The sequence below is a fragment of the Gopherus evgoodei genome, chromosome 3 (genome assembly GCF_007399415.2).
Source record: "Gopherus evgoodei ecotype Sinaloan lineage chromosome 3, rGopEvg1_v1.p, whole genome shotgun sequence".
Classification (NCBI taxonomy): domain Eukaryota; kingdom Metazoa; phylum Chordata; order Testudines; family Testudinidae; genus Gopherus; species Gopherus evgoodei.
Genome location: NC_044324.1, coordinates 221,396,185 through 221,418,812, shown reverse-complemented (window position 1 = coordinate 221,418,812; position 22,628 = coordinate 221,396,185). Strand labels below are relative to the sequence as shown.

Here is a 22,628-nt window from a genome sequence, read left to right as displayed (position 1 = left end):
GGGAGTGTGCTTTGCTGGTCACAGACTCTTCTGCCCATTCGCCCCCAAAGCCTGTTCACCCCTGGCTTCTCATGCCAGACTCTCCAGCCCTAGCTCTTGATCCCCAGCTCCTTGTCCAGACTGTCACAGCCCGCACCAGCTCCCAGTCCCTTCCTGCTCTATCTTATAGTCCTAGTCTCCCCCTGCTTCCTCTGCCTTCCCCCTCCCTGGTCCAGTTTATCTTGGGACGTTTCAGCCCAAATAGTTAAAGTTCTAAGCAAATGAAAACCGTTTTATAGTGGACAGCGTTGCCTTCATAATAGGCACCATTGCTACCTGCTCTTCTGAGACCCATAACAAACATTCAGCTGTAGTCAGACCATGGTCTCTAACGTGATCTTGTCGGTTTCCAGCTTTGTCTTTCTTAGTAATTCCAGTTAAAATCTTCTTCGTTTACACGTCATTTGTCTGTCCGCACCCCAGCCTAGGGTGCAGATTTCAAATATGGCAGACCTTCGCCACTCAGCCATGCTGCTCTTTGGAGCGAATGTGCCCAAACCATGTGATTTAGTTATTGTGCCATACTGGGGCTTACCCAGACCAGCGAGGGGTCCTGTCCCCACCTGCCTTATAACGTCGAGTGCCTTAATGCTGTGCTGCCATGGCTCAGAGCCCTGATGCCAGGAGCCAGCCCACAAGCAGAAAGGTTTCACTGGGCTGCCATCAGCCCAGTTCCTCCTTGTGGGATGACCTCAGCAATTTCCTCCAGTCCCAAGTTCCCCCAAATCTGTCTCGCCACGTTCTTAACTACCAGACACTTGGAATTCTCCCTTCTGGTTCAGCACCCCTGAAGGAGTGAAACCTGCCCGAATGATCAGCTCACTCTGGGGAACACAGTTTGCACACCAGAGGCCAGAGACCTGCTTGGGGTAAAAATAAACGAAGGTATATTTAATAGAAAAAATCACAGAATGGAAGATGAACTCATCGGGGGAAGCAAAAATTTACAAGTTACACAGGAAATAACCAGAGAGATGCAATCTCAGGCTTTCACACATCTGTGTTAGCTCAGTTCCCTTTTCTGTAAGTTACCTGGTGCCTCTGGCCAGTTTCCCAGCATGCCCTCTGTCTTGGAGGGGAGTCTAGCATTCCAACATAGCTGGTGTCCTCAGGTTCTGGATAAAAATTCTCAAACCCAAGCCTGTATTTAAAAGTTTTTTCTCTTCTTTCCTGCTCTCCCCCCGCTCCCCTTTCTTTTGGCATAAAGACTCATGTTTATTGCAGGGGGCAAACTCCCTTCTTTCTCTGTTTTCCAAGACTTGGGTTTGCCTTTCTTATCAATGTCTTTCCATGAATGGTAATGGTCCAATATTGTGTTTTTTCTGGCTGGACAAGGGCTGGGTATTGTGTAAACAACTAGCCTGGGAGATGTCCCCCCTCAGCCTGATTACTTCACACCCTTTTGTGAGTCAATGTTATAGTCGCACCGCAGTTACAATTAAAAATCTCTAGACATGCAGCTATCCATAGCCATCACTTGTATGCACATCTCCTATTGACTATCTAGTTTGGAGCATGACAAGCTTTCATAAAACGCCAGACTCAACATATTTATGCACAATCACATGGTATAAGCCAGTTGATTCAATTGTTTGTTCTTTGGGGTTCAGAACCCCTCTTTTCCCCTTAGGGTGTCTACACCCTGGTTGTCACAGTTATCCTGTCTCCAGCCACTAGACAGACGCCCTTCTCAGACCCAAGGATTCATAGATTCACATTTAAAGCCAGAAGGGACCATTGAGTCTTGATTCCTTGTATAGCATAAACCAGAAGACCTCACCCAGTGAATCCAGCAATCCAGCCCATCAGTAAGAGACAGAGCTCAGAATTCCTGATCTCCAACATCCTACTTCAATTTACAGAGAGAGAGAGAGAGAGAGGTCCTAACCCCCCAGCAATGTCCTGTAGACTCACAGGCTGGCTTCTAGGTAGTAGTGGGGATGTGAAGTTTCAAGTCCTGCTGATGACCCATCTTAGAGGGTTCCTCAGAGCTGTACACGATAGAATTGTTTCTCCCGTTTTCTTCTTCTTCTTCTTTTTTTTTTTTAAACGGTTTATTTAATGCTCAGTGCCGTTCCTACTGCTGAAATGAACAGGACAGTGGTGTAAGCAGACTCCCAAAAGGAGGATCTGCAGGTACTGAACCCAGTTGAACCAGCTCGGTAAGCACGTTTGAGCCACGGGGTGCTGGAGCCCAGGACTCAGCTGAGACTGGGGGAGTTGCATAATTCCACCCAGGGAGGCAATGGCCTGATGCCTGCGGGGGCCCCAAACTGAGGCCAGGGAGAGGAGCAGTGAGCCATGAGCACCATCCTTTCACCTCCAACTCCTAACCTATCCTGGCTGCAGGGATAGTCAGCGCATACTGCTGATGTCGGTACAGTATTCAGGGTTGCTTTGCATTTCACCTCCTGCTGGTAACTACTGGTTCTAGCCTGGTGGCCTCCTTAGAGTGCAGCATGCTGAATTCACTCCTTGAACCAGTCAAGCAGTGTCAGGGAGAAGCTCTCCAGTCCTGTCCTCTGTCCCTCTCCGCACTCCTGGCTGATTCAAGGAGCAAGGCTGGACATCTCTGGGCACTGGTAGGGAACTAAAGAGAAACAATCTTGAGGGGTTTTCTCCCCAAGCTAGTACATAATAAGCAGCTGGTGGTTTGCAGGCTGTGCTGTGCCTGTAACTGATGCATGTTGAAGCTTAGATTTTTTTAGCACTGTGTTAAACTCAGCCGGAATTGCTTCAGATCTGCTGCTCCTGTTGTGATTAATGACGCTCTTGTTTTCTATCCAAAAACCTTGAAACCTTCATTTAGTCAAAGATACAGGCTGCAGGTAGTGCTTGGACATTGCTGCACCTTTGATGGAGAGTGGCTGAGAGCTTTCTGAAATCTGAAGCTGAAATGGATCCTTTAAAAAAAACCCAGACAGCTTTGCATCTTGTAGACTACAGCCCTCGCTGGAGTGGGTATTCAGTTCCTTCCTGCTTGGGATCGGCTGAGTGAGGTGCAGACGTCAGTGATCTAGGCTGTCCCAGGCACTTTCCTAGCATTTCTGTGTAGAGCTGGGACAGAAAATGAAGCTGTTAATTGGCCACACATTAGATACCTAGAGACAGGGTGGGGACAACACCTCATTCCCTTGAACGATCTTTTCCTTCAATTTTCAGCACAAATGGGTTTCTCTTGTGCTGCTGCTGCTGCTGTTGCCTTGTCTCACAATCATCATATCAGGCCATGAAGTGCAAGAATGGTTTTGGCAGCTCTTGCAGGGCCCTTGTCGGTTGCTTTTTAATGTATGTATCTTTTGTGAAACCCTCCCTTCCTTTCTTCTGCTCTAGATTGTTTTTCCTTCTTTGTCTTTGGATCTAGCTGTGGTTCTGGCCAGGGCCGCCTGAGAAATTTTGCTTGTCTCTGTCTATGCCAGGGGTGTCAGACTCATGCGCTGAAGAGGGCTCAATTCCCTGTTAACTTATGGTCTGTAGGGTTGCCAACTGTCTAATTGCACAAGCCCAAAGCCATTGCCCTGCCCCTTCCCCCAAGGCCACGCCTCTTCCTGTCCCTTCTACAAGGCCCCACCCCCACTCACTCCAGCCCCCTCCCTCCCTCCATTAATCGCTCTCTCCCACCCCCATTCACTTTCACTGGGCTGGGGCAGGAGGTTGGGGTGTAGGAGGGGGTGCAGGCTCTGGGCTTGGCGGTGGGGCCGAGGGGTTTGGAGTGTGGGAGGGGGCTCTGGGCTGAGCCTGGGGCAGGGGGTTGGGGTGTAGGAGGGGGTGCAGGCTTTGGGAGGGAGTTTGGGTGCGGGAGGGGTGAGGGGTTGGGCTCTGGGAGGGAGTTTGTGCGGGAGGGGTGAGGGGTTGGCCTCTGGGAGGGAGTTTGGGTGTGGGAGGAGGTGAGGGGGGCGGCGCTTTCCTCGGGCGGCTCCCCAAAGCGACCAGCACATCCCTCTAGCAGAGGCTCCTAGGTGAAGGGGCCAGTGGTCTGCCCCTGCATGTAGACTCCTCCCCCGCAGCTCCCATTGGCTACATTCCTGGCCAATGGGAGATGTGGAGTCGGCACTCAAGGTGGGGGTAGCACGGGTAGACCCTCTTGGTCCCCCTCTAGGGACCACAGATATGCGCTGGCTGCTTCTGGGGGCGGGGCCAGGGCATGGAGGGATCCTGCCTTAGCCCTGCTGCGCCGCCGGACTTTTAGCACCTAAAAATCTCCGACATTGGCATCAGTAGCCTCCGGGAGATAGGACCTGATTCTGGGAGACTCCCGGCAAAACCAGGAGGGTTGGCAACCTAACAGTCTGTGAGGCACAGTATGAATTCAGGATTGCTCTCCCCTCATTCCATGGAGAACACTCCCGAGTCCGTCCCTCCCAGTTCCAACATGAGATTTGCACAAAGATCCAGGGAGGATACAGTCTCTGGAGTAAACCTCGTTACTTATTATTCAGCACTTTATTGTCCTACTCAGCATCGCTCAGTGGGGGAATATCCTGCCCGTTTGGTCCTCGATGTCTTAGCTGTTTGCTTTTCCTTTGCCATCCTCCTCTCAGTTTCTCTCTCCATTTCCTGGCTATGTCTCCTTTGCGTCCACTTCCATTCAGCGACTCCTAATCCACCCCCCTCCATACTAGGGGCTTCCCCAGGGCCTCGCTAAAATGATCAGCAATTAGTGAAGGCTGATCATCAAGTGTCTTCATTAGGCTCTAGCATTAACACTTCAGTGAGATTAATGGAAGGGCCGAAGAGTTTGTGCCTCTTAGAGTTCTTGTTCCAGGTTTTCCACAGGCTCGGTCAGACATCACTGTGTTGGGGATTTCCAGGTCACACGTGGAAGCTCTGCTTTGCAGGAGGACTAGAAGTACATGCAGACCTGATGCTTTAGCCCCGGCCTGCACATTAGGACCACGACATGCTGATATTTTTGCTCAGGGAAACTACTTCTGTGCTAGTGAGCAGCTGTCTCTCCTGGCTGCATCTCCTCTGCCTAGAAAGACCCAGGGTTAGCTACTTATATGGGCACATGCATCTTTGACACCTTTTGGTTTCTTTGATACTGTCTGTTTTTCTTATAGCCTGTTAAAATCTTGAAAATAAAACTTTCCCCCCTCACCAACTGTCTTTTTCCAGTGCTGACCAGCCTGGCTTTGTTATCATGTGTCGAACGGGGCAGAAATGGACAGACCTGTTTAAGCACCTCACTTGGTGTGAGGCCATTTATTCTGTGTGTGTTGTTTGGGCACCAGCGCTGTACGTAGTGGGTTACTGCAAACGGCTGCTCTGCAGGTATTCGGTGGAGGACACAGCAGTGGCACTGGGGTGTTTTGTTTTAGTGCTTTGTCAGAATGGACTTTAAATAAACACCTTCAGTGCAACAAAATTGTTGATGCAACAATAAGGTTGCGATGTTATGCGCACCCAAGTTAGAAAATTAAAAATTACCTTTCCTGCAGCAGGCATGAACTGGCCCCTCGTGCACTGTAAAAAATGTTTTGTATTACTGCATAGGGTGAAGACTTAAAGGTGCCCTACAGTGGAGAGGGAATTGTTGTTGTCCATTTTTTCTTCTCTTTCTTCACTTTTTTCTGAAAGTATTTTACATGGTAAATGTAGGTCTTGGCTAACCTGCTTTTGCCAGAAGACTAGGGATAATTGGAGAACTAGCACGGTCCTCACAGAGCGCGAGGGAATGAAATCTGAGCACTTCAAATGCTTTTTATTGATTTTGCCGGTGCTATCTAATAGAATAATATAAGTAAACAATGGGGAAGAGTGATGTTTTTGTTAAAGATCCAGCAGCCTGTCAGCTAAGAGCGAGGCCCTGTCCAGTTGTCTGGTCCTACAAGGAGACGTCCCGCACAGACGGGGAGGTAAGACTTGGGCATCCTGATATTTCCAGAGCAGATACAAACTAAAAAAAATCAAACCCTGACCAACCCCAACTCCCTTTCAGGGCTTCTCTGCTCATTGTAAAGAAGCAAAATGGTCCTGAACCCAAATTGTATTCTCCTTTGCAGATTACCCGTCAGAGAACAAAATAAGGGGTGTTTGCAAAAATCCTTTTTCTTCTCTGTCAGCTCCATGGGACTCAATCATGCAATTTACTTATCACCCCTTTGAATGGAAGCCCTGTCTAAGTAAGGATGGCAGGATTGGGCCTGCAGGGAGGAAGAGCTGAAAGGAAAGGGAAATGCAATATATTTCAATTTCATTTTGCTTATGGTCTTTCATACAAACTGTCATTCCAGGTGCTCTGCCAGCTACAACATTAAATAGAAATGCCAGGCAGGGAGCAATTAAAAGGGGCTGTCGCTGGAGAGTAAGTCCGTGTTCAGCACAGCTTTGAAATGAGATGGAGAGGCAGTTCTGCCCTCCCATGGATGCTGACACAGAATCCACGCTGCACGTCTGATGTCAGCATTGCTGGCAGCGATGGGACCGGCTGGGTAGAGAGCTGTATGTGAAAGAGATATCAAGTGAGACCAGAGGAAAGGAGGCTGAGTGGATAAAAGAGATCAGAAAGGGAGGGCAGGGAGCTGGCAGCAGTTCGTTTACATTTGCAGTGGTGATACTGAATACACTGGTGTGTACGTTTCTGTAGCACCCAGGACACCTGGCTGGGTTTTTTCTCCTGCTTATTGGCAGTCTGCTGGGAACAGCAGAATCCCTTAATGGTCCAAGGAAATGACTTAAGTGACCGAGACAGTGTAAGATTCCCTGTGCCCATGTGCCAGGCCTCCACATGGCTCTGGAGGGAGCACCTTTAGGATGCAGCTAGTTCTGTCCCTATCACAGTCAAGTGGTTTGAGCTCTTTCTGGGCTGGGTTGTCTCAACGATTTTTATGTCCTTGGGGAATTCTCCATAAAAATAGATAGGAAATCTGGCCCTTGGAGATGCCAACTGCTTAGTATGATGGCTGTAGTTTTAAAAAAACCCAAAAGGTAATATTGGGACTCAGTTGAGAGTCTCAGCTTCATTCTTCAGTAGTGAAAACGAGATCAAAGTTATTCTTTGCCACAGCATGTGGATAAAAGTGAAATCTGCCTGTAGTAGCCATCAGAGCAAGATCAAACACATGGCCACAAGCTGTCCCGCACCAGCTTGATGTGTTTGTGACCCACTGTAGCCATCCCAGGTTTCTCTCCAGCCTTAAAGCATGCACTGCCTCGCCCAGTCCTCTTCCAGGAGATGTGTTTTCTTAACAGAGGTTAGCAAACAAACAGAAAAAAACAGACTTTTAACACATTCCTTAGCCCTGGGCTTCAGGGCCACCCCTCCCCGGGTTCTCTGGCATGCCTGCTCCTGGCAGGTTCCCAGTTTCAGTCAGCTCTGAGTCCCTGGCCCCTTGTTCTGCTCTGGTGTGGCTTCCCCTTCCCAGGGTGCAGTTTTTCTCAGTCCATCTCCCCCTCTGACTGCCCGCCAGCAGCCCTTTATAAGTGTAGATGGATTGGATTCACCTGCTCTGGTCAGGGGCACTGGGCTTGGTCTATCCACAGGGACCAGCTACCCTGAGAGATCCACATGACACATTCAGACTGTACATAACATAAGCTTTTACTTCTTAAAAATCAGTGTCTAGCCCTCGTGGTTGCAAAGAAAACCTTCCATGTGTTAACCAAAGGTAATCAATGCAGAGAGGTTTTACTGCATGTGCAGATGCGTTGAAATAATGCCTGAGATGTGGACACCTCCCCCTGCCCCACTAATGTCATTGGAATGTCCACAATGACACTTCAGTGTTGATATGAACGATTTCATTGCGGATCATTTTCATGGATGGGATGGAGGAGGGAGTGCAAGTTCAGCCTGGTAGCCATCAGAGGAGTGAGGCTCTGGAACAGCCTCCCCATAAGAGGAGTGGGGGCAAACCACCTAACCAGCTTGAAGATGAATCTTGATAAGTTACAGATGGGGTTATCTGATGGGACTTCCTGTGAGAGCAGGGACTGGACCGGTGATTGCTGGCAGAGTAGTATTGTGACTTTTTAACGCTTGGCATCCAGGGCAGAGCTCAGAGCACTGGGTGTGATCGTGAGGGTGTCCAGCAGCAGAATGGGTTGGTTATTGTTGCAGGCTGAAATACAAACTCTATTGTGTTTTATTCTTGTGCCTGGCAATGCTAATGATCGCTCGGCTTTAACAGTGTCAGGATTTAAAGAGCCTGTTTCAAAGGAGCCCAAGGGAGTATTTTTCAAGGGTTGTGTGTTACCAGGCCTTGTTTCTACAGAGATGCCTTCCTCTGCCATTACTGTCTGTGAAACAAAGAAGCAGCATTGATGGCTAGACCCGTTAGCTCTGCAGTCTTCTCCCCTAGTGATGTCTAAAAAGAGTAGGCTGGCTAGAGAGGGAAAAGATTCTCCTGTCTAGGATCTCATCCATTTATTCTGCTAGGAGAGAGGTGGACAAAGTGCAGGACACAAACTTGGGCAATGGAGTCCATGCCATCCCACATCTTACAAATAACAGAAGAATGAGAATAACACGAGGAGTCATGATATCTTGGGTGCTGTTCCCCATTCTGCCACTGACTTACTGGATAGTCTCAGGCAAGTCCTTTAGCCCCTGAAAGCCTGCCTTAGTTTCCCCATCTGTAAAATGAGGATACCATGAACCTTCCTCTCAAGGGATTGATGAGGTTTAATCAGATAGTCTTGGGAAGTGTGATAAATGTGTTATTAATATGGGATGTGGCCCAGGAAGGCTGATCCCAGCATGCCCTGCTCCCTCTTGATCTTCACACTTTCAGTGATGCTATTGGAGAGCTAGGGAGGCTCCCGGGTGAACAGCTATTTTCTTTCCATTGAATAGAGGGGAGCTGAAAGGAACTGGTGGTCCCAGGCCAGATGGTTCTCATTGGAGTCTGAGTCCTGTCTCTAGTAATGTTGGTGTTATGTATTGCTCCACTGTATAGCGTGCAAATTGCCTTCTCTTCACCATGTCCAGGGAAAATGGGGTATCCCCAGAAGTTGAATGGATGAGCAGCTGGCATAAGTTAGAGCAGCCTTAAGTCTGTTCTTACTTGTGCTGGGGTCTGGCCTGACACACATCAGCCCTAGATTGAGGGAGCACAAAGACCTTTTCCTTCCCCAGTCTTCAGTTGCGCATAACAGGCAGACTGGGAAGCTGGGCAAATACTTCACTGTGCTTTGATGGGGTGGTCACATCGCAGAGCGGTTGGGAAGCTGGGCTGTTACCTCCCTGGGCAGCAAACGGGTGGTGTTGGAGACCAGGGGTCTTGAACCCAGGTCCATGGGACTCATAGGAGCAAAATGCTCAATCTGCTACCTGCTGCTAAGACAGCAGCTGAACCTCAGCAGAGGACTCCAGTCCTGGCACCAGATTGGCAGAATGCTGGGGGTCCCGATTGGTCCACAGCTTCTGTATAAACCCAGCACAGCAACAGGAAGTTGTCCGTACAGCTGGGATCTGCTTGGCCCTGGGAGAATGTGTTGCTTGTGCTCCTGCTCCCCTGGCTTGACTCCCTTGTATTCCAACCTGGCCTGACTCTGGTTGTCATTAAGAACATAAGAATGGCCACACTGTGTCAGACCAAAGGTCCATCTGGCCCAGTATCCTGTCTTCCGACAGTGGCCAATGCCAGGTGCTCCAGAGAGAATGAATGGAACAGGTAACTGTCAAGTGATTCATTCTCTGTGGCCCATTCCCAGCTTCTGGCAAACAGAAACCATAGTTCTGTTGTTCAGCTCTCAAGTTTGTTTCCTGGTTCTGATCTCTCGGTAACCTGCATCCAGGCACTCGATTCTTGGTTTGTCCTCTGACCTCCTGGTATCCGACCTGGCCTGACTCTCCTAACTCCTGCTTTGACCACTAGCTCAGACCACTCATGTCCTGATTGTGACAGGTGGTCATGTCACAGGCAACCTGGGAAATGGGCCCAGTACCTCCCTGCGCAGTGAAGAGGCTGGTGCCCTGCTCCTTCCTGCTGTGTGATGGTAAATGGACAGACGCGGTCTCGCCCATTTGTGCTAATCCCTGCTTTTGTGTTCTGTTTAGCTGAAGAAGATTGGTGGTGGTGGTTTCGGTGAGATTTATGAGGCAATGGATCTTCTAACCCGTGAGAATGTGGCCCTGAAAGTCGAGTCAGCCCAGCAGCCCAAGCAGGTCCTTAAGATGGAGGTGGCTGTCCTGAAGAAGCTGCAAGGTAAGATGGAAATGAACTGGTAACCAACTGATCTCTTCTCCGGCAAGTGTGTGTGATCTTTCAATTGCTCTGCCATGGCCAGGGTTGGAGGCCAAGTTGGCTCGTACTCTCTCTAACCTTCTCCTATGGTCTAGCTGAGAGTGTGTTTGTGACATTCAGCTTTTCAGCACAGGGCTCTGTTATGCTCTGCATAGCGTTGGGCTTCCAGAGTCTGAGACCTCTTCCACTCAGCTTATCCAGAGCACCGTGTCCAGTTCTGGGAGAACATTTCCTCCAGGTCTCTGGAATCCAGACTTGTCACTGAAGTTTCTTTATGGGCATTTCATGAAGCTGTACCTGAGGTGAGCAGGCTCAGGTGTGGCAGGGTGGGTTAGGGTGAACCTCAAGTCTGAAGTACATAATTATAAATCAGCTTATATACCTAGTCTAAAACAGACTAACGCACGAGCATGACATTCTACATTGTATCACACGCTTTACGATTGGTTTACTGATTTTATGAACCAATCCCTGCATAGATCATGAGCTGTCCACACGCTGCAAGATGTGCTAGTTAGCAAAGCTGCAAGCTGGTCACACGTGACTCTTCTGCTGACTTGTTATTTACTAGCTACAGATGGTTCATAAGGCCACTTGTGAATTCATATTTTGTGCATTGTTAAGCGCTGTTTCCTTACTTCTGTTTTGTTCCACTGTTCACGCAAGGCCTGCATTTCCACTCCTTTTGTTTCTGTTTTAGTACAGCAGTGTTGGTTACTGTACAACTGTTAAAAGTACACTGACTGTCTGAACTACAGGGTGGAGGCTTCCTACTCTTCATAGCCCACAAAGGGTTAACTGCTCCTGCAGTGGTGGTGCCTACCTCATGATACTGTTTGGTTATGAGCTGGGTGATGGGTATCAACGGTTCCAAAGTGTCTTACTAACCCCTGGGTTTAGTTCTTCTGTTCCCTAAGCCAAATGAATTACAAGGCTGTTACTGCATATAGCACATGCAGTAGCCTTGAATACCTAACTAGTACTAACAGGGATTTTAAGATCCAGGAATACTGCTTTTAAATAGAGTGACCAGATGTCCCATTTTTGAAGGGACAGTCCCATATTTAAGCCCTCCTGCAGGTGTCCCGACTTTTTCTTAAAAACAGGCCAGTTGTGCAGTATTTTCTGTCTCCCCTCCATCGGTACTGGCAGATCCTGCTGCTGGCTGGATCCCTGCTCGCCAGCCAGCCAGCCACCAACGGTCAGCGCTTGGGGGGTCCAGTGGCCGACGATTAGAGTGGGTGTGTAAGGCTGATGGTGGGGTGAAGATGCAACATGTAGGGAAAGCTGCTCCCCCTGCTGGTCTCTCAGTGCAGCCCCCGCTGTCTGCTGGCTTTTGGTCCGCAGGGCCCCGCCCTCGTCCCATTTCTGGCTGATGAGTGCAGGTAGGTGCCACACAGTGGCCATTTACATGCTTCCCATCTCACTGTCCTCACCCTGCTTTGCCCCTTCACCCTCCCTACCCTCACTGCTCCTCCACAGCCCCCCCCCCGGGGCGGGGCACATCCCACTCCCAGCACTGTGCAGAGAACCAGCCCCTGGTCAGAGCTCTCAGCTCACCAACAGCCTGGCCAGCAGGCTCCTTCCTTCCTTCCTTCCCCCACTGCATCTGGCTGGGCAGGCACCCCTGGAAAGCCCAAGACCCTCTGGCTCAGAGGAGCCGACCCTGCATGTGCCAAAGCCCCGCATGGTACTGGAACAGGGAAGCCTTCCCGCCTCTCAGCTAATCTCTGGAGTGGTGGGAAGCAATTTCCAACCTGTTCATGCTACAAACCTGCAGCTTCACAGCAGCCCCCTGGGCAGGGGTTTAGCACCCTTTTCACCCCTCACCTCTTGGGTCTGCCCCCAGGGAGCATGGAGCTGCTCCGTCCCCTAGGCACTCTCCCCTGCTGAGCCACGTCTCTGGGCAGGTTCACTGAAGTCCCTGCAGTCAGGGTCCCTGGGCCTTGGTGCACAATGCATCCTTAGGGCTTAACCCCTTCTTGCCCCGCTATAGCCAGGAGGGACAGGAGGTAGCTGGGTTATGTCAGTGGCCAGCAGCAGCCTAGAGGTGTTAACTGCCTTTCGACACTGTGCAGGCAAGAAGGAACAAACTGCTTCCAGCCACGGGGGACACAGGCCAGGTCATCCCTCCACTGCCCCTCTCCACCGTGGCTGGAAGCAGCTCCCATCCCTTCCCTCCCGCACAGTGCCGAAAGGCTGCTGCTGGCCACATTCTGGTGTGAACCCTGGCAGAAATCTGAGGAGGGGGGACATGTGACCCTGCGTGCCGCCCCATTTGTTGCCTCTGGAAGAAGTGGCATCAGGTACTGGAAGAAGTGGGTCCTTCCCAGGGGCCCAGCCAGGCATAGTGGGCGGAGAGCGCCAGGCAGGGAGGGGAAGGAAGGTCAGTCCGTCACACCCCTCCCCCCGTGCGAGAGAGGTTTGCAGGACTGTGTGTGTATGTGTGTCACCTCTCCCTGTGTGTGTGTGGGGAGGTTGAGTGTGCATGTCACCCCTCCCTGTGTGAACCCTAAAGCCTTAAAGATAAAAAGGCAAATAAAAAGAATCCAGCTACGCAGTATTCGTTTTTAACGGAGGCTCAGTCAACTTGATGTTAATTTGAACGTTTGTACTGCACAGTTCTGATTGATTGCCGTTGAACTTGCTTGAATATGAGTAATTTTACCTGGTGTCCTGTATTCAGCATAGGGAAATATGGTCACCCTACTTTTAAAGCATCCTTCTACAGTTTTAACTTTCCCTATATTTTAGTTACTATATCCCCTAACAGTTTGTATATTGTGTTTTTATCTATCACCATAACAAATTCAGCACATTCCCTGGGCCCATACCGGAAGTGATCCCCATCAGCCACCATACAACATTTGCCATTCCCAGCATATGTAGATTTTACTGCACCAACTTCCCATTGTCTCAACCATATTGTGTGATCTGTAGACTGTGCCCCGCAGAGTGAACCCACATGCTGGTGACCCTGTCTGTAAGACATGACACCTCTTAGTGTCTCTCAGGTTCCAACAACAGAACAAGTCTGGGGCTTTCCAGACCTTGTCATTTGTTTGCAACAATATTTGAGGAGGCAAAACAAACTCCTTCCACACCACATGGGCTACAGTGACTTCACATTTAACTTCATGGTATTGGGTCTTTGTTAATTTCCTTATCTGGAACCAACTGATGTCCTCTCTCTCGTACTGCACATTTAACTTTTCTGTGGCAATAAAACAGGGCAAGCTTTCTTGCTGCATATTACTTAAGGCTGGTCTTACTTTGTATAGCATGTATCCCCCGCACTGCACTCTGGTGAAGCACAGGGATTCAATCCCGTACTTCCTTGAAAGCCATTACAATATCATGTATATTATATACAGCTAACAAAGCTTAATGAATTCTTGGTTTTGCTCATTCAGTGGATGTGAGATGTTTGTGGCTATCTTCTGTCGAAATGCTTGGTCACATTCCCACAGCATCATAGTGTCAGCTGGGTTTCAGTGACATGTCAGTTGGAAACAGTCCGGTTCTTGTGCCAGTCTTATTAAGTTTCTTTTGTTGTAGTTGCTGCTCCCCCTTGGACAGTTTACACCATTCTAAGGTAGACACTGGTGTTCAGAAAATCCTTTCAGCAGTTCTTAATCATATTGCCCCAACCGTCAGTGGGCACAATCCTTTAGGTAACTGCTAATTGGTAAAATTCAATAACACTGACACATAATGAAATTGAACATTTCTGTACAATATTTCCCCTGGTAGATTTTAACCCTAAACGATAGACCTGTTTGCAGTCTAAGACACCTTAATCTGTTTTGTTTTGTTTGTTTTGTCTTACAAAACTCTACCATATAGTTCTTGTGTTTATTCCCTTAGGGGAATTTTTTTACACCACAGTTAAACAAGACTTTTGAATACAGTTTTCAAAAGGAAATGTTGCCATGTTTGTGAATGGGCAGGGCATTAGTCGAAGTTGCTCCATCATCCATAATTAATAACCTGTTAAAAGAAAACAGGATTTGGGTGGCACTTTCCAACGGTGGCTGGGCTTCACTGATTTTCCTTGGCTCTGGGTTGGTTTCTCCTTTCAAAACACATAGGATTTGAATTAAGTACCACGTTCACACTTCTTTTACCCCTTTCACTGTATACACTGCATGTTCCATAGGAATGCTTACTGCTTTCATAAGTCATTTCCGTTTTTCACTTGCCATAACATTATACTAGCGATGTCAATTTAATTATATATACACCTCCACCCCGATATAACGCTGTCCTTGGGAGCCAAAAAAAATCTTACTGCGTTATAGGAGATACTGCGTTATATCAAACTTGCTTTGATCCGCTGGAGTGCGCAGCCCCACCCCCCCCGGAGCGCTGCTTTGCCGCATTAGATCTGAATTCATGTTATATCAAGTCGCATTATATCGGAGTAGAGGTGTATAATATATTATTAATATTTTTCTGCCACTGTTTCAGCTGTTGCTTTATTACTGAAAAAGGGATCCAGCGTCTATCCTTGTTCTGGCCACCCTTTGAGTCCCTATTTTCATGTATTAATTTATAGATAAAGTTTATAACCAAATTTTTTTTAAATATTTAATCATTATAAAAGCATTGAGGTGCCCAACATGTTAACGACCAAAGTTAAGGCTGCCAGGAGATGTTGGCTGCTGCCCCAACAGAGTGTGAGTCAGCTTTGCAACTCTGAATGAAAGATTTAGCTAGATTTGTAGTGGAATCTTTTAAAAGCCAATTTATTTTATGCTTACGTTTTACATTTCCTTTTTAAACAGTTTTTTAAAAAAATCTGCAGTCCCTTGCTGTGCTGCAAACAGTTTGAAACCAAATAAATATTTTAAATTTGCTCGGCTTAGCCTTGCCAGCTGAGCTTCTGAACCTTCTTCTTTCCTAAAATGGTTTTACACGCCTGCTGTCTTCCCTTTGTAAATGGCAAATTATGAGCAGATGCCATCACATTTCTAAACTGCAATTCGATTTGTATATTTAAGCTTTGCACAGGCGAACTCTTTTGGCCTGGGCTCTAACTGCTGTATCCTAGCCACATTTTATTTTACAGCTGTTTTTGCTCCCTTATTTTCCTTCCATGTCTCAGCTGTCTGAGATGTTAGTAAGCTAATTGTAATATTTCCAGTTTTTCTTTTCCGACTGGCAGTATTTCTGTTTTAATTTACTACATGTTTCCTCCATTTTTTCCCCTTACAGTCTGTTGTTTGGGCTGATCAGCGCCCCTGGTGTTGCTCTAAATTATTTTTCTACACAACTGTATCCAGGTTACAGACACACTAGTACACTCAGAAGCAGTGAAGCCATATTGAAATCCCTATTTCTGTTTCAATCATTTTGACTAAATAGTCCATAGTCAAATGATCTTGTCTGCCTGCCTGCAGCAGTCATTTATACTTTATTATTTACAGACCATTACTTTGAGAAAAGGGTTCATTTTCCTTCAGAGTGGCTGTTAAAGTTTCCTGGAGACAAAAACATATCAGTAATCACCACCTGTCCTCTTGTATCATTGACTGAGGGTTCCACCAGTCGTGACTATCCAGAGTTGGACTGACATAACTGGGTTTTATTATTAAACTTTTGAACACTTCTACTTTTAACACTTCTACTTCCACTTTGTAACACCTCCACAATCCAACGATTTAGTTCCCTCTGAGCTATGCAGTGTTAAATGGTGCAATCCCTCCTTTATAACTGCCCAGACCTTTTCCTTAAATCACTTACCTATCTCCCAAAGTGACACATTTCTCAGTGATTTTTCTTGCAGGCTTTGAGCTTATCTTTATAGTTTTTTTGCACATATTCTTTAGCTACAATTGCTGCTCCTCCATGGTTGTCCATGGGTCTTATTCTTTAAAGCTCCAGTGACATTCAAGAGACCTTTGCTGTGTCCTGCCAGTAATTCTTTTCCATAGATAGCTAAATTACCGCTCTCTATTTCTCTTAGCTTACGGAATTTTTCTTAGGAGAGAACATGTTTTTTTCTTATTATTTTTTAAAATGCTGCTCCACTTACTGGAGTTCCATTTTTCCACTCGTTCCCAGTCTCCTGTCACTTTTCTGGGGAGTCCAAAGGGTCTGCCCTTGGATTTAATCCAACCCTCCAGTGAGGTACTGGCTTCTCCATACTTTAACCCTTTCAGTTTCATTTCCCTTACCGTGAGCCTTGCTGCCTAACACAAAGGGGTGCATTACCGGACAGGGAAATCCCAGGTTTACTCTGGACTCATCACTGAAGGAATTTTACCTGCTTTAGACAAGTGGATCCTGGGTTCTGGCACCAAAATGTTGGGATTCCCTCAGACCTTTTCCACTCGTCTTATCCAGAGTGCGTCTTCCAGTTCTGGGAGAACATTTCCTGCAGCTCTCTGGAATCCAACACTCGGCTGGAATCTAGACTCGTCGCTGAGGTGTCTTTGCAGGCATTTCATGGAGAGCCACACGTGATGTGATCAGGCTCAGGTGGGGCATGGTGAATTGAGGGGCATGACAACTCCGAAGTACAGCTCTGCAAATCAGGTTATATGCCTATTCTAAACAGACTAGCACATGCGCATCCCATTCTGCGTTGTATCACATGCTTGGCAATTGGCTTATTGATTTTGTGACCCAGTCCCTATGCTACACTATGTACTGGTCAGCAACCGAACATCTGTGAGTTTATCATGCATGACCTTACTTATCATTTCTCTACTAGCTATGTATTATTTACAAGGCCACTTGTGAATTCACGCTTTGTGCACTGTTAATCTGTTTCCTTACTTCTGTTTTCTTCCATTGTTCATGCAAGGCCTGCACACAGGGTACATCTACACAGCAAAGAAAAACCCACAGTTGGCCTGTGCCAGGCGGTCTGGGCTGCTGGACTATTTTCATTGCTGTGAGGACTTCTGAGCTCCGGCTGGAGCCTGGGGCTCTGGGACCCTTCCACCTCCCAAGGTCCTGGGTTCCAGCCCAAGCCCCGAAGTCTACACAGCAATGAAACAGCCCCGCAGCCTGAGCCCCAGCTAGCTCGGGTCGCTTGGCACAGGCCAGCTGTGATATCTCGTTGCTGTATAGGCATAATCACAGTGGCCACTATCTTGCTCACTGAACTTGCACCCCTGGAAGTTTTCCGACACGTAGATGAGCTGATTTTAGGCACTGATGGTTAACGTGCCCCAATAGGCTGTGAGAACAGCAGGGAAAGGGGTGAACCTGAGAAGTGGAGGAGGCGGGTGACCCTGATTACACAGTGAGGAATGAGGCCTAAGATGTCTGACCACGATGGAGAGAGAAGACTGGGCTGCTGTCTCCCAAAGCGCCAGAGCAGTGGTGGTGATGACCAAACCCATGCTGAGGAGTGTAGGGAATTCTGGCTGGACTCTCCTCTGTTAATGGAGTGCTTTAATGTCCTTGGGAAGGCAGGTCAGCTCAGCTCCCTCCACATCATGCCCCTGCCCTTGCCCCTGGGCAGCGGTAGGAGGGCCGGGACTGGGGAGTCCCTGTGGGAGTGTTTTTGGGAGTGGTGGTATCTTTGGCAGAGTCCACTCAGGACTGTGAAGACCTCTGCTCCCAAGGTGGGCCTGGGGCAGTGGAGAGGCAGAACGATGCTGCTAAGTGGCAGGGCTTCAAAGCTGGGGCAGAGGCAAAGTGCCTGGTGCACACACCCCTGTGTCCCTGGCAGCTCCCCCGAAGTCTGCTGGGTTTGAGAGCGGAGCTGTTGCCAAGTTGTCAGGGAGGGGAGCCGCCCACCACTCCTCACCTCCGGACTGAACAATCCTAAGGAAAGACCTTGAAATGCCTTCCAGATCCCAGTCCCTCTCCCACAGCTTCTCCTGGGAGAAGGGCCGTCTGGCATCTAGGTAACAAATACAACTGAACACAGTGATCCCAAAAATAGAGAGAGTCCAGCCAGAGGAGACGCCACTCTGGGCCGCCAAGGGGAGTCTGAGTGATCATGTCAGGAGGATAAGCAAGCTTGGTAGCACCCATCACACATACAGAATGGGAAGAGACTGTCTAGGAAGGAGTATGGCAGAAAGAGATCTAGGGGTCATAGTGGACCACAAGCTAAATATGAGTCAACAGTGTGATACTGTTGTAAAAAAAGCAAACATGATTCTGGGATGCATTAACAGGTGTGTTGTAAACAAGACATGAGAAGTCATTCTTCCGCTCTACTCAGCGCTGGTTAGGCCTCAACTGGAGTATTGTGTCCAGTTCTGGGCACCACATTTCAAGAAAGATGTGGAGAAATTGGAGAGGGTCCAGAGAAGAGCAACAAGAATGATTAAAGGTCTTGAGAACATGACCTATGAAGGAAGGCTGAAAGAATTGGGTTTATTTAGTTTGGAAAAGAGAAGACTGAGAGGGGACATGATAGGAGTTTTCAGGTATCTAAGAGGGTGTCATCAGGAGGAGGGAGAAAACTTGTTCACCTTAGCCTCTAATGATAGAACAAGACACAATGGGCTTAAACTGCAGCAAGGGAGGTTTAGGTTGGACATTAGGAAAAAGTTTCTAACTGTCAGGGTAGTTAAACACTGGAATAAATTACCTAGGGAGGTTGTGGAATCTCCATCTCTGGAGATATTTAAGATAGGTTAGATAAATGTCTATCAGGGATGGTCTAGACAGTATTTGGTCCTGCCATGAGGGCAGGGGACTGGACTCGATGACCTCTCGAGGTCCCTTCCAGTCCTAGAGTCTATGAATCTGTGAATCCCAGGCTGGGTGAGGTCTGCATACAGTCTGGTGGCATGGGCAAGGGTCTGAGATTTCAGTACAGTAAATGATAAGGAATTAAACCCTGAGTCCGATTCTACCCTCAGTTATGCACTTGCAACGGCCCTGAAGCTAACAGGGAAGAGGTGACTATGTCTGGCTGGGGAGGCGGCTGCTACCACAGCGCAGCAGGGAGCAGTGTGGAAAGCAATCCATGTGAAAGAAAGCACGAGGGGCAAGCAGCGGCCAGTGTGGTGTCATGAGGGACCAGGCAGGGGAAATGCCACTGCTAAAAAGGGGGAAGAAAGGAAGCAAACTGAGTAAAGAGCCAGTTAAGACTTGAGAGGGAAGGAGAAAGGTCAGTAAAGGAGGCAGGCTGAAATGGCGCTGACAGAGGGCTAACAAGGGCTTTCACAGATATATCCGGGGGAGAATGCACTCTAGTAAACGAACAGGGGTGTGGAATTCCGCGGGGTAATGTGGCTGAAGAAAAGTAATCAAGAGATTTGGACAACTGTGAATGAATGAAGAGGCTGTGATTGAGTTATTGATGCAAAGCAGGGAGGGAAATCCTTGAATGCTCACGTGGCACGGACTGTCATTTCTGACAGTTATGTGAAGGGGTGGGGAACAGGAAGGAGCTGAGTTGTAGAGGGTTGGTGGACTGTTTTAGAAAGATTTTAGATTGTGCCTACTGATGCAAAGTGGTGTTACTGTCCTGGGGTCAGGCTCTGCTGCTTTTCCCGGTGTCCATAGTGACTCCTGGCAGCCTGGCACTGGGGACAGACCAGGCAAGAGGCAGTCCATCAGCTGGCAGCAGTGGAGAGGACAGGAGGATGGGGTAGGGGCTGGCGACATGGAGCTGGTGACAGCCCAGTGAGGAGAGGAGGAAGCAGGCTCAGGATTTGTTAATGGATGTACACCAGGAGTCATTGAGGGGAAGGCAGTAGAGGTGGGCTGACTAGGATGGATATGGTATTATAGCTGGGATGCTGTGCTGCCAGCCACATGGTGGTTCTTGGGGAGGCTTCTGCACATTCACACTAGTAGGTGGTGTCCTGTAGCCCCTTCAATGCCTACACGCTCCCCCTCACAGCCTCTCACTGCAGACACAAGGGTGTGAGAGGGGCCTGGCGGCAGTGCGCAGCCCCGGCGCAGCTCTCCCGTTTTAGCAGCACTCTCTAGTGCCCGTATCTGTACCTGCACAGTCACGGGGAAGGTTCCAGTGGTATCGGTGATGTCAGTGCATTCCTCAGGACTCTCGGTGCTGTTGCCGGGATCCCGTAGCCCATCTGCCTGACTCCGAGCAGGGGGCTGCCTGTGAGGAGATCACACCCTCTACATTGCCTGCCTAGGGGAAGCACAGTTCTACCCCAAGGCCAGGCGGAGCAGACAGAATCTCCTATAGGCACCACTCCTACAGGAGGAGACCTACTGGCCCTTGAGTTTTGAGGGAAGGCCTTTGTGGGAACCATAAGGCCCTGTCCTTGGCTCTCAGCCCCTCTTTAGGGGGCCAGGGGAAAGGCTCTTCTGCCCAAACTGACACCTGCTTCTTGATCTGGAACCAGGACCCGGGGTGAGGCAAGTTCCCCCTCTGGGTCAGTTCTGCTCGAGATAGGGGTACTGTGGATCAGAACTCAGGGCTCCTCAGGGCAGGCAGCAGCCTCTCCTGGTCCTGACTGCAGTAGAAGACAGGCCTGGGTATGACGCTCCAGTGCCAAAGGGTTCCACAGCATCTCGAGATTCCAGGACCATGATGGATGCGACAGGGCTACCGCCAGGCTTCATAGCCCTCTGATTGCTGGCAGCATGTTCAGTGCTCGGATCCAAGGAGAAATGTTGGAGCCTGGCTGTGACCATCCAGCACCAGTGTCTCCTTGGACTCTCCCTACCTCTCCTAGACATGGGGGATCTCTGGTTCCAGGCTCTGTCCAGCCTGGTCTGACCTCCCCATCCTCCTTCCCCCCTCTCTGCCCAACTTGAGTAGTCACCCTCTTCAGAGCTGGATTTTTCCTCTTTGTTGTGGCTCTGGGAGTTGTCTGAGCTGGCCTCAACACCATCTGGAACAGATTTTGAAGCTCATCCACCCTGACAGCCCATCTCCTAGATCCACTGGGCCTTACAAGGCCCACCAACTGTTCCATCTAGAGGGAATTCCCCATGGCATTCCTGGTGGGGTTGCACCTGCCTGTTCCCCTTGGATTTACTTAGGCATCACTCAGACTGTATAAGGAGGGTTGAGAGCCATTCATCTCCTTCCTCCAGTCCTTCAGAGAAGGAGCCTTCTCAATCTCCTGCTCGACTCGCAGCCTCCCAGCAGCCGGACTTTGTGCAGCCTGCTATGGATCTCCATACAGACGGTGATGCTGTGGCTTCTCCCACCTCACCCACAGAGTAGTGCAGGGTCCCCCATGGCTGCCTGGGACCTGGCAGCAGAGCAGCAGCCAGTGGTGGTACCACTGCTCTGAAGCAAAGGAGGGTAGACACACAGATGGCACACAATAGTAAATGAAAGTAAAAACCAGCTTGCCCAAGAAGCAGAAGGGTGCCCATTGGGAGATCAGCAAGGGGCCTTGCACGTCTGTGGCATTGTCTTCCATCTTCTGCACTCCTTGTCATGTGTGCAAGCAAATCTTACTACTGACATGGGTGACTGCAAGTGGACCCAGGGTTGGGAGGTCAGTCTTCATGTGAATTCATCCCCATTCCCTGGCAGATGTGCTGTATGGCATGGGTGGTGCCTTTCTCCTCCTCCCTGTCTTCACTTAGTACCATAAACCACTGTGACAGAGTACACCCCTGTGTTCACTTCCTCACACTACTGTAATAATCTTTGTACAGAGTATGCCTTGTAAGGCAACATTTGAAAACTCACAATTGGCTGGTCAGTATCGTCCTGGTTAAAATATGTGCAGCAACATTGTGTGGGAAGTTATACGATTCCCTTGCATGGTCTTATTAGCACATGTTCCAAGTCCTAGCGCCCTGCCCAAACAGAGGTTGGCAAACAGGTCTGTCCTAAACAAAGGAAGGTGTGTTCTGCTTAACTTGCATTTAAACAGTAAACAGAGTCCTCAAGCAGGCAGAGAAGACAAAGGAAGTGCAAACAGGTAAAAAAACAGCAGGGAACATCCTTCCACGTAGACTCTTTGGCGCCTGGGTCTCAGCTGGAAATGTTTTTCAGGAGAGGGACTGAAACTGTAAAAAGGAGGAACAAACACCCCAAGACACCCCCCTCTCTCTCCCTGCCCATCGCATTCACTGCACTTGAAGAGACGAAGGAAGCAGCCACTGGACTCAGGGAGTGGTCTGACCTAAAGAATCTAATGTAATTTGTCAAGTTAGGCATCAGTAAACGTTTTATCTTTATTTTTCTTGTAATCATTTCTGGCTTTTATGCCTCATTACTTGTGCTCATTTCAAATCTCTCTCTTTGTAGCTAATAAACTTGTTTCCGTGTATTACCTAATCCAGTGTGTTCACGTTAAAATGTCTGGTTAACTCTATTTGGGGTAGCAAGTTGTTACTATATTATTCCTTTAAAGGACAAACAAAGTATCTCCATACTGCCAAGGAGAGGGCTGGGCAGTACAGGGCATATGCTCCTGGGGGAAAATCTGGGACTGGGAGTGTTTGGGGTCATTTTTAAGGCTGGTAAGAGCCAAGGTGTGG

General features: G+C 48.8%; 1 protein-coding gene across 2 annotated transcripts in view; it reads left to right on the top strand.

Annotated features, from left to right (window-relative positions):
* Nucleotides 1-22,628, top strand: part of TTBK1 (tau tubulin kinase 1) — a 124,308-nt gene that overhangs the window by 19,775 nt on the left and 81,905 nt on the right. For both annotated transcript variants that reach the window (XM_030558143.1, XM_030558142.1), the window contains exon 3: nucleotides 10,043-10,190. In XM_030558143.1, coding sequence (XP_030414003.1) covers nucleotides 10,043-10,190 — 148 coding nt within the window. The remainder of the gene's footprint in view (nucleotides 1-10,042; nucleotides 10,191-22,628) is intronic.